At 57.8% G+C, this 12,177-nt stretch overlaps 1 protein-coding gene across 2 annotated transcripts in view; it reads left to right on the plus strand.

The window, feature by feature from the left end:
- The first annotated feature begins 5,834 nt into the window (after positions 1 to 5,834).
- The window catches only part of PKP1 (plakophilin 1), a 48,298-nt gene continuing 41,955 nt past the window's right edge, over positions 5,835 to 12,177 (plus strand). Inside the window, exon 1 of one of the 2 annotated variants that reach the window (XM_023632807.2) lies at positions 5,835 to 6,324. In XM_023632807.2, the coding sequence (XP_023488575.2) occupies positions 6,123 to 6,324 (202 nt within the window). In that variant the 5' untranslated portion in view covers positions 5,835 to 6,122. The remainder of the gene's footprint in view (positions 6,325 to 12,177) is intronic. The other variant, XM_023632808.2, reaches the window with a different exon arrangement.

Genomic DNA, 12,177 nt, shown 5'->3' on the forward strand with positions numbered 1-12,177 from the left:
CCCTGGCTGCCACCCCACCCACCCCACCCAGAGAGACCAGAACGGCAGCTCAGAGAGCTCTGGCGTTTCGGGGGAGCCCAGGTACACACCCTGGCCTCGCCCCTTAGCTGCCTCTGCCCAGCCACCTCAGACTCATCCAGACCCTGCTCTCAGACCTCTGTACCCGCCCCCTCGCTCTCTCCTCCCACTGCCAGGCCTTCCCGCTCAGCTCCTTCCAGAGCAGAGCAGGGTTGGAAGGCAAGGGCACAGGCCAGCCCTCGAGTCCCGCCCTCACGGATGGGGGAGCCAAGGTCATATGCTCGGCTCTTCCAATCACGGTGTCTCCAAAGGGCATGGGGAGTAGCCTCTGCTCTTCCATCGCCTCCATTTTCCCTTCCCTGTCCATGGCTGGGAGCCTCCCTGTACGCCCTCTGCACCTTCCAGGCACAGCGGCCCTGGATAAGGGACCTCGGAGCAAGAGGGTGGACTCACTTCCACCAAATAAACATTAATTGAGCACCCAGTGTGTACCAGTAAAGTGGATGATGGGGAAATAAACAGCACACATCGTGTCCCTCAGGCTCAAGTTTGGATAGACCCATGAACACGGTGGCGTGGGGCAGGGGCTGTTCCCCAGGTAAGCACCAGTCACAAGGCACCCAGGAGAGCGTCTGAGTTCCCTTTGGGAGTTCCTCAGTAAGGATAAATAGGATCGACATGAAATTCAGACCCCGGACAGGGGTCTGGAGATGCAGCAGGATCCTGTGCTGTCCGGCATAGTGGCCACCAGTGATACGTGGCTCTCGAGCATTTGATATGTGGCTGGTGCGTCGAGGAGCTGAATTTTTTATTGCATTTAACTTTAACTGGTTTAAACAGCCAGCACAGATACGTAACATTTCCATCATCACGGGAGGTTGTACAGGACGGCGCAGCCCGCCGGCCTCTGTCCATCTTGTGCACCCTCCAACCCTGTACGGAGGCCATGCTGGTGGGTCGGTTCCGAGGATGTGCCCGGCTCACGGCCTTCAAGCCCACTGTCCCCTCTGCCCAGGCACCTGCCCCCGCTCCTATTGGGCAGCTATTTCTGGAGTTCCAGGTCTCAGCTGTTGCCCCTCTCTGAGCACCGTGGTGAGTGTCGCCCCCCTGGATTCTCCGTCAGCCTCTCGCTGGCTTCCTTCTCAGCACTGAGTATCATAGCTCCTTTATAAGTGTACTCTGTGCATCCCCTTGGAAGGTGAGCCCCATGAGAGCAGGACTGGCTTTTCTCCCGTTCTCTCCCCAGGCACTGGTGTGGCGTGTAGCCCACTCAGGAGTTCGGTACAGGCTTATGTGACCCAGAGTGCTCAGGCAGAGGGAACAGCACATGCACAGAGGCGCAGAGGCAGGCATCCGCCCAGGGTGGGGTGGGCGGCTGAGGGCTCATAGGGAACAAAATGATAAGGGAGGCTAGTTAAAGATTGGGGAAGGTTATAAGGTTCTGGAGTCGGGCAGCCGTGGAGGAGCCTGCCAGCTGACCAAAGGGACTCAGCTGGAAAAGGCCAGACAGCAGGGAGCTGGCCCCTGGCTGCTGTTCCGGAAGTTCACAGGTGCCTGGAACAGGGGTCGATGAAGAAGGACGGGACCGAATAAGGTGGGGCCATAAAGGAAGGTTACCTCTCCCAGCATCCTGGGAGAGTCTGTATCCTTTGGGGTTCAGGTGAAGGTTGGAAACTGAGCAAGGAAGGGCTTCAGCCCCATCACTCCTGGAAGCGGCAGGAGCCCAGAGGCTCCTCCCAGCCTTCAGTCCCCCCATCTCTCGGAGGCAAGTCCATAGGGCAGGAATGTGGTTGTCTTCACCATTGCATCCTCGCTGCCTAGGACAGGGCCTGGCTCAGAGCAGACACTCATAGTTACGTGTTGAATAAATGAATCCACATTCCACTTCTAGTGAGCCCTGAGGTCACAGGACGTTTTACTTCCCGTGAACACTCCTGGCCTGGAGCACTGGGATGGAAAGACAGTCACAATTAATGCTGTAGGGCCGGCAGCAAAGAGAATCAGAGCCCCACTCACTTCCAATGTGTTTGAGGATGAAAATGGACTCATCTTGTTTCAGAATCAAGTCAAGATTAACTTTGTTCAGGGGCCCGACTCAGTGGCTTAGTGGTTAAGTTCACGTGATCTACTTCAGTGGCCCAGGGTTCATGGGTTTGGATCCCAGGCACGGACCTACATACTGCTCATCAAGCCATGCTGTGGCTGCATCCCACATACAAAATAGAGGAAAATTGGCACAGATGTTAGCTCAGCAACAATCTTCCTCAAGCAAAAAGAGGAAGATTGGCAACAGACGTTAGCTCAGGGCCAATCTTGCTCACCAAAAAAAAAGGAAAGAAAGAAAGAAGGAAAGAAAAGATTAACTTTGTTCAGGAAGCTTTCCCCAGACTACCCCCCACGAATTAACCCACACCCATTGGAATTTTCCACCATCTAAGTCCATGTTCTGAGAGTCACCAGAAAGCATGCCGTTTCAGAGCTCAGCTCCCGTGATGAGTCTCGTGGCCTGCTTCTGAGGCAGGGCCATGCAGGGTGGGGCTCAGGCAGAAGAGAGAGTGATGGAAAAGCCTGGGCTGCTGCTGCTTACAACCAAGCGCTCGACCCCCAGCCAACCGCCCGGCCCGAATATACCTGGGCCGGACCTGGGGCCCCGCGCTCTTCCTTCCCAGGTAGGAAGCAGACCTCGGCTCAGATCTGGGCTTCACCGTGACTTACCCTTTCTGAGTGTGTTTCCTCACCTGCAAAATACCTTCTCGGGTGGGGTTATGGGGTTTGGATAATAACGTCTGCAAAGTGGGCCTGCCGCTGGTGCCCGCGTGTCTCTGCGGGGTGAGCCCCCGACCCCGTCCCCTCCAGATTTCCCTTCGCTTTGACATCGGGGGAGGAGGCACAGAAGTAACGTTGCCCAGAGGACTTGCTTCTAGGTCGCCTGCTCTGAAAACCCCATCCTCGACACCAAATTCTGGAGGGTTTGGGGAGCTGTCAAAGGTCCCTCCTCAGCTGGCAGATTTGGTGCGGGGGACGTGGGAGGGGCCTTGTCTAACATCGTGAGGCTAGTTGGGGACACAACTGGAAGCAGGACCCGGGTGGCCTGATTTTGGCACCATGTGATGGAAAGGGATGCTGTTAAAGGACGACCCGTGGAAGGCTTTTGAGCCGCTGCCTGTCATGGGGAAGTCACAAGGAGAGAGCCTGGCTGCCTCTGAGTGCCCGGCTCTGGATCCGGGCTCCCTGTCTCTGCCGCTTACCAGCTTGGCAACCCCGCTGAGCCTCAGTTTACTCATCTGAAAAAGGAAGACGATGCTGCTGGTACCCAGCTCCCAGGATGGTTGTAACGACTCAGGTGAGATGGTCTGTGTCAAGGGCCCGGGGCCACGCCTGGTTCGTAGGCGTGATGCTCACGGGATCCCAGCAAATACTTGCTGTTGCTATCAATATATCAAAACACTGTCAATATCAAAAGAACAGAGAAGCATCTAGAAAAACTGAATTTCCTCTCTGGAAACAATTTTAAAGGCAATCAGTTTCAGCTTCCAGGGGCTAAGGATGGCCTTTTACAGCAACACGGGCCACTCCAATCACCTCTTTCAAGGCCCTTCTACCTCCTAAAGGCAGCAAAATTGTCCTTATTTAAAGACATAATTAACATTTATTGTAGCTGGCACATTAGGTTTTGGATAGGCAAGATGTGTGACACAATAGAAGCCTGTTTATATGTGCTGTCATGAATACTTTACAGCACATCGGGGCCCGAGGTCATCGGTGTGCCCTGCACTTTAATGCCCACTTTATAGGACTTTTATAGGGGAGGCAGCCAGTGTGGACGGGAGAGCACTGGCCCAGGAGTCACCTGGCCGGATTAGAATGGAGGCCTTGCCACGTATTAACCAGGCGACCGCGGGTAAGCTGCCTCCTCTGCTCGTCAGAAAAACGCAGAGGCTGGGCTGGGTGCTGGGTGACGTCCAGGGCTCCCTCCAGCCCTGACGGTCTACGGCCAGACGCAGAATCCTAACATTTTAAGTGATGATAGAGGTTTAGGGGTGTTAAACTTTCCTATCTGTGACGTATTGTTGATCACATCTCTGGTTTATTTGACACAAACTTAGGAACAGAACCCACAATTATAGAACTATTTCTATTGGAAGCTATGATCTGCTTTCTAATATTCTGCTCTGCACGTGGCTCCCAGGACCGCATTATGGGGACCTTCGTGGGGTCCCTGAGCCTGTCACTCAGGCTTCGCCATCCTTCCTTATATAATTCCCAACAAGCGTAGATCCTGATGGTGCTTCCTCCGCCGATGAGAAAGGCAGCTAACAGTGACGTGTGTGAGCTGTGAGTGACAGCTACGGATGACAGCAGAAGTGACAGCTGTGGGAGCATAACACGGCTGGAGGAGACTCGAAGACTGAGATGCTGACCGGACTGCTCTATTGTGCATTTCACTAAAGGATGTCCAGAACGGGAACCCGGAGCTCTCAAGAAGTGCACAAACTATGTTCAGGATCTTGTGCTTAAGGAGGAAAGGCAGAGTGTGATGGCTTCTAGAAAGCTTTCCATCGACATAGCTTTAGAAATGCTCGGTTCCTGTTACACGCCAGATTCCCCGGTGTGGGCTGCCTCCGTGCCTGAGGACGATGCGGCATGAATGAAGCATCACCGTACATGTGTCCCAGGGTGGGGGGGGGGGCTGGTGTATGGGAGAACACACACACAAGTCCTCAGACAGAAAGTCTGTGGTGGGTAGTCCTACGGGTTAGGCGACATCCCAGATCTTCACACAGGGTCTGGGTACGATTCAAGTTAGACTTGATCTTCCTGGAAGCAGCAAGCCTCCACTCATTCATCCATTCAAAATATTTTTTTATTGAACCCCTTATACATGCCGGAGCCAGCCCTGGTGGCCTAGTGGTTAAAATTTGGGGCTCTCACCACTGTGGCCTGGGTTCGTTTCTGGTCAGGGAACCACACCCCCCGTCTGTTGATGGTCACACTGTGGTGGCGGCTTGCGGCTGTGATGCTGAAGGCTCTGCCGCAGGGATTTCGGATACCAGCAGGGTCACCCATGGTGGACAGGCTTCAGCGCAGTGTCCAGACTAAGACAGACTAGGAAGAAGGACCTGGCTGCCCACTCCCCAAAAAAATTGGCGGTGAAAACCCTGTGAATGGCAGCGGAGCGCTGTCTGATAGAGCAAGGGAGGGGAGAGGATAGCACAGAAGGACGGGGCAGCGCTCTGTCCACAGCGTCGCTGGGATCAGATCAACTCATGCGCACTAACCAAAAAGAAAGCATGGGCCAGGCATCTGTTTTAGGGGCTAAGTCTGGAGTTTCAGAGAGGACCCACTGCTCACATGGCCTTTTCCCCTGGCAGACCCACGCATGACAGGTGCCCTGCTTGGTGGTTTTGCATCTCGTCTGTCCTGGGTGTGGGCTTCATGCCCCCACCCCACTCCCTGTAGATTGGAAGCTGCCTTAGAGCAAGTGGGTTGATCCATAAAATCAAGCGCTCCCTTTGGACAGAGGCTGTGCTCCTGCTGTCATCCTAGGAGCCCCCACCGACAGGGCTGGTCTCCTCCATGACGCCAGGACAGAGGGGGACGGGGCATCTGGCTGTCCTGGGGCCCCGTCAAGAAAGAAAGACTCCTTTTTTTCCTAGAGAGAAGTCTGTCTCGGTTCCCAAGGCGAGCACATACTTTCCCCGTGAGCGAGCAGGGACAGGACCGAGGGGCGTCTCCCGGGGCCTCGCCTCCTGCAAGTCTCGGGGAGAAGGAAGGAAGAGAGAAAGGAAGAGCGGCAGGAGGAGGCCGGCCGGCCCACCCCCGGCCCTCGCGGCCCTGCCCCCAGGAGCGCGGGCCCTGCAGCCCGCAGCCAGCGCGGGGGGTGGCGCAGGGCAGGGCGGTATATCCAGCCTGACGGAGGGCGGGCCGCGCCAGTGCCGCGGAGGGACAGCCGGGCGGAGGCGCCAGGAGCAGCAGCCGGCCCCGCGCGCGGACCCTCGCTCTATGGCCATAGGCAGCCGCTGAAGCGCCCCGAGCCCGCTCCGCCGCCGCCCGCACTCCGCGCCGCCCCGCTCGCCCCGGCCGGCCCGCGCGCCTCCGCCGCCATGAACCCCTCGCCGCTCAAGACCGCCTTGGCCTACGAATGCTTCCAGGACCAGGACAACTCGACGCTGGCCCTGCCGTCGGACCAAAAGATGAAGACGGGCACGTCGGGCCGGCAGCGCGTGCAGGAGCAGGTCATGATGACCGTCAAGCGGCAGAAGTCCAAGTCCTCCCAGTCGTCCACCCTGAGCCACTCCAACCGAGGTAAACGCTCCGTGCGCCCCGCTCCGGAGCGCCGCGGCCGCCGGCGGCCACCGAGGGGCGCGCGTCCCGGGGCTGCAGGGAGGTGAGCGGGTGCCGGCGCGAGGCAGGGTCTGCGCGGGGCTCCGCCCGGTGGGGCCGCGGCCCCCCGACTGGCGCGCGGGCTCCAGGAGCTCAGGGTGTGCTCACGGCCGGCTCGCCGCGGGACACCGCCGCCCGGAGCGTCCCTCCAGCGCGCCGAGCCGTTCTCCGCCCCAGGGCTCTCTCTTCCCCATCCTGCTCGGGCCACAGCCCCCGTATCATGCTGTGTTCCACTTCCCCTGGGGGTCGCGGCCCTGGGCTCGCCTGGTGGCCACCCTCACCCGCCCCATCGTCCCCTGGGCTTCGCGTGCCACTGCGCCTTCAGGAGGCAGCGTGCGCCCAGGCCGGCGGGATCCTGGTCCAGGTGGGGCCAGAGCATGGCTGCCGGGCCGAGGAGGGAGTTACTGAGACCCGGGTGGGGCTCAGGGCGGCGCTGTGGGACAGGAAGGTGGCACAGGGAGAAGGAGAGCCCTTGGAACTCGCAGCACCTTAGCGGGAGCCTCAGGCCTGGAAGAGGCAAGTCTGGCTGGAAGGTCACCCCAGGGCAGTGTGTCCCCTGAGGACCAGGAAGGGGCCCTGGGCTGTGCGATGCCCTCTTTCCCCAGTGGCTAATGCAGAGGCTTCTTTCTCACCGGCTTTTGCCTGCTCTGCTCGTCTTAAGCAGGACTAAGTGTCTTAGGGGACAACCGGGAATGAGGTGGCAGGGTTGGGAATCCCACCTGGCCCCCTGCTGAGCCCTCCTGTGGGCACTTGTCCAATGTCAGTGCCAGGCAGACCAGCCACCTGCCCCCACCCACCCACTATTAGGTCCTTTAAGGGGAGGTTAGGAGAAAGGGACAGGACCCCAACATTCAAAGAGGAAGGTACCGTATCCGACACGGGCTTTTGTGGAGAACTTTTAGACCAAATCCTTTAATACAAAAGCTTCCCAGTAAGAATTACACACAAATTAGTGAACCTTCTGTTTATTTATCTAAATTTAGTAAAATGCTAAGAAAGACTCTGAAGATGGCAGACCAGTACAGGTCAACCGAGATTTATGGATGGAGTCCAGCCCCCTGAAAGAGTTAGGGAGAGAGAGGAATTAGGAGACCTGGGAGACAGACCCCTGCCCATCTCCCACCCCACATGCATGCACACCAGCTCACATTGTCTACCTCTGGCCACTACTCTGTCTCTCTGTCTCTCTGCTCTCTCTTTCAGTCTCTCTCTGTCTCTGTCTCGTTCCTGAGTGGCCCCTGAGTAGAGCTGAGGGAGAGAAAATGGCTGGATCAGGACTGCCCTGCACCCCAAACCCGGAGGCCTTTTTGGCTCTGTGCGCTCTTTGCTCCGGTCCCGGCCGCTCGCCCCTCTCCTGCCAGGTTTCCACCGGAGCATTCGCCTCCTTCCCTCGTATTCCGTGCCTTGGTAGATGCCTACTAGCATTTTTCAGAAGCAGCTTTGGGATGACAAAGTTCCCCCATTTCTGGCCACAACTCAAACCAACCCACTCCCTTCTCTGCACAAGACACACGTGTCTCCATCTCCGCTCCCGGCCTGAGCTCCAGGCTCACAGCTCTGGAAAATTAGACCAGCCCTGAGTGCCCAAACACTTTGTCTCCCCCTGACCTGTGGGGACACCAGCTGAGTGTCCGTCGTCACAGAGAGCTCTGTTTCTGGCCCTGCCCTTTGTGGATGAAATCCATCTAGGGGTCTCCTTCCTTTCCTCCCCGTTCTCCACCCCGAGGTCCTCAGGGGGCTTCCACCAGGTGAGGGCTGACTCTGATGGCTGCTGCAGACCTCTCCAGAAGTGGGGGTTCTCCCAGGACTGACCGTGTGGGTGTGTCCCCTCTACCCTCAGCCCTGGCGAGATGCCTACCTGGCCAGTTTCCCCGGCGGCATCCTGGCTGGGAGGGGTGGTTAGGGCACTTGGAGCTGGTGTTTCTGGTTTGTCTGGCTCTGTTTTCATCAGATCCCCTCCTCTTCATCAGAAGGGCCTGCCCAAGCTTTCCCTGTTTGATGCTGGTCTCCTCTGCTCGCTCGGCTCCCTCTTTCTGGTGTTGGTTGACATCCCGTGCATCTGCTCTGGTTCCCAGGAGGGGCGAGTGGGCAGCTGTGCAAGGACCATAACCCGGGCCATCTCCTTCGCCCCCCCGGACAGATTCTAACTCTCCTTCCGTCTCCTCCTATAGACAAGAGTCAGATTCTCTGGAGTCTTTGGTTCTCCTGGGCCCTGAATCCCATCCAGGACTCTCTAGTTAGGAACTCCTGCCCTAAAGAAGGCCAGCCACACCCCACAGGTTGCCTGGCAGAGTAGCTGCCGCTCCATGTACCTGGTGAAGGGAACGGGCCACCGCGGTCCTCAGAGACCTCCCCGTGAGGGTCCTCCTCCGTGCTGTCAGCAAGGGGGCATTGAGCCACCCAGGGCTGGAGGAAGGAGCTCCGTGGAAGGAGCCTGACACCAAATGCCCGTCTTGTCTGTATCCTCCCCGAGACTCAGCAGATGAGACGGATGCCCCACCCTGGTCAGGCAGTCCCCGGGGAGGGCGGGGGGTCTCAGGAGCCTGGAGACCCCACAGAAGGAGGGTGCTCTGAACCTGCCTTCCTATCTGGATCTTTTCTTGAACTGGCCCCTAAGGATCACTCCCCGTGTTCACAGAGGGCCCCTGTGTGCATTGGGGTGTCATCTCAGACTGTGTGGGGTGCAAGGGGGACCCAGGGGTATGGGCCGCTGGGCCAAAGATCTTTGCTGGGGACTCTTGGCTCCCCAAGGGTGGGCAAGTCCCTGCAGGGCTGATGGTGAGCTGCCTGTGGGGGTACAGGGCTGTCACAGCGGGTGTCCAGCCTACGGCGAAACGCTTCTCCATGGTCAGGCTCTTGCTCACTTCGCCTGGACTCTCTTCTCAAGGCTTCCTCTAAACCTCGCTTGATCCCGCTCCCCTCCCCCACCCCCATATATGAAGTTTGATGACTCCGGCCTCCTTGCTCTTCTCGCTGCTCACCCGGGGAAACCCATCCCGCACAGTGTCGCTCGCCAGCTTTGCCTGCGATCTTCACCCTCAGCCTTGGGCCTAAAGTCTTCCTCCTCCCTTCTTCTCAGAGGTACCATTTCCCATCCAATATGGCCAAACCCGTGTTTCTCCCTGGTCAGAGATGCGGATGGGCACACTGTGCCAGGGCAGGGGCGTCTGGCCCCTCACGGGGGGGGAGGGGGCTGCTGCTCAAGGGCCCCCTGCAGGCAGCTGGTGTGCGTTGCCCCGTGTGCACAGGGGACGGTCCCCTCTTGGGACCCACCTTTGCGGGTTCCTCTGTGTCGGCGTCGCGCTGGTCTCAGCAGGAACCTCTGCCTGAGGGAGCTTCTGCTCACTCCGCTATCTTGAAATCCTGTGCTGTCCTGACCACAGACGGAGAGCCAACACCACTTCTGGGTGGTTTTCTCGGGATCGAAGCGGGGATGGGCGATGGTAAAGGTACCCATGCTGTACCGCGTCCCAGCAGCGAAACAGACACTCACACTGCCAACAAACCGATTCTCGTTTCTCTACTATGTCTCTTGGCTTGAAGCTGAGGTTTTAGCTAGAATTTCCATCGGCTTGTTACAGCACGTGCAAAAATGCTGAGTGTTCCAGGCTGTTCCACAGCAGATGCCTGGATCCTGCTCCTTTGCGAAGCTCATTGGCAGAGATTTTAAAAAAGCCTCTCCCCCCGCCCAAAAAAAAAAGCCTCTCCCCACACACCAGGCTGTAAATATCAGTAAGCCGGTCGTTCCAGGTTGAAAAGTTTGGGAACTACTTCTGCAGTGGGTCTGAGCCCTCGAAGGGGAGTAACGTTTGAACAAAATAAAATACAGCGTTAGCTGTCCCCGTGAAGTTCTCTACAGGCACACATGTACACACACATGCATGCCCATACCCATGCACGCATATACACACACATGCCCACACCCATGCATACACATACACATGCATGTCTGCGCACATGTACACACATGCATGTCCACACCCATGCACACATGTCCACATGCATGCACGCACCCCACCTTGCAGCTTGTGTACGGCCAGAGAACAGCCTGCTGAGGAGACTAGAATCCTATCTGATGTAGTGCCGACTGGCCTGTGGTCCTGGGCAAGTCGCTGCCTCCCTGTGCCTCTGCCACTGTAAGACGTGGGTTAGACCGCCTCCCCAGTGCTTTGTGATGGGAATGCTGTTTGGAAATAGATTATAGAGCTCCCAGCTCTGCAAACTACGCCCCACACCGCCTGCAGCTGCCCTGTGAGAGATGTGGCACCATCCCTCAAGCCGTGTCCTCCAGTTTCCCTCGTGTAAACATACCCATCCACCCAAAACATCTTTGGATCCACTGGTCTCAAACCTGGCTGCCCAGTGGAATCAGCTGGGAATTTTAAAAAATGCGAGTGCCTGGGTCCCACCCGCAGAGACTCTGAGTGAGTTAGCATAGCGGACAGCGTGGCATCGGGACTTTGCAAAGCTGCCGGCCCTTCTGAAGCGCGGCAAAGTTCCAGAGCCGTCGTCCTGGTTCCCGTCCTTCGCTCATACGTGGACCCAGCGTGAGGATCGCTGTCGTGTGCACACATCTCTCACACACACGCATTCATGCGCACACTCGCACTCACACGTACACTCACACACATGGAAAGGCACCTGATGTAGTCCTTGCTGGTGATGATTTTCTGCTCTGGACCCCTCCAGTGCCTGCATCCTCTCTGGCCGTGTCCACACTCACCCACTGCCCTGACCCCTGGCTTCTGCCCAGTCCTTAGGTTTAATGGTGGCCACGAGAAGATCATCAGAAACAGAACAGGGTTCCCTTGGAGCCAAGCTTGAACGGGTCCCAGCAGAGCCCAAGGGAGCCACGTGTGCTGTGAAGGAGAAGAGAGGACGCGGGCTGTGCAGCCCAGTTTATTTCGGCATTTCTGTTCTGTGCACGTGCCCAGAAAAAAAGCCAGCATCGCCCCAAAGTGCCCTGCAAGGTTGTGCTGAACTCCTCGCCCACTCGGGCTTGTGGAAGCCCCAGGACAGGGAGGCACACCTGTGGTGCTCCCAGCCAGCCTGGGCAGAGGGGACCAGAGGATGCTCCCTCCGGCCACCTGAACCATCCACAGACACAGCTCCGGCCCACGCTCGGACGTCTCAGAGGGAGGCTGTCTCCAAGGTTCTCCTGGCAGTTCTTGTCCTTTTCTCACTTGAACTCCTCCTGCTGTGGGCCTAGCCTCACACGGGGAAGAGATGTCAGGGGGTGAAGCGAAGGCATCTTCAAGGCTGGAAGATAAAGCGTTTCCTTTCTCGAGCTTTTTGTGCTGAAGAACAGATGGGCTTTGCTTAAGGATAGAAGAAGCTAGAAGAGACAACGGACCTCCGGGAGAAAGAGTCGGCAATAGACAGACCTCGAGCTGCTTGCCCCGTGACAAGCCCTCCTGACTAGCAAGGGAGAGGGGTCCGGGGGAGGGCGGAATGGAGGAAAAGGCTTCCAGGTGACCTCTGCCCCGCGGGCAGCCTGTTGGTTAGGCAGGCCCGTGAGCCCTGAGCCTTCTCCCTGTGGAACCGGCTTGGGAGGGGATGGGGGCCCAGTGGAAGCAGGATTCCTTTCTTCAGGGAGTTCCCGGCCTGACTGGGGAGACCCAGGGCCTGTTCTCTGGGAGAGGGGTCCATGGCTGTGCACCCACACACGCCCGTGCTTAGTGTGCAGAAGCCACGCTCAAGGAACACACCAGCCAGCACAGAATGTGTCGAGCCGTGGGACAGAGTGCTGACGTGGTTGCGCTGGAGGGTTAGGAG

This window comes from Equus caballus, chromosome 30 (genome assembly GCF_041296265.1).
Source record: "Equus caballus isolate H_3958 breed thoroughbred chromosome 30, TB-T2T, whole genome shotgun sequence".
In the NCBI taxonomy this organism is placed as follows: Eukaryota; Metazoa; Chordata; class Mammalia; order Perissodactyla; family Equidae; genus Equus; species Equus caballus.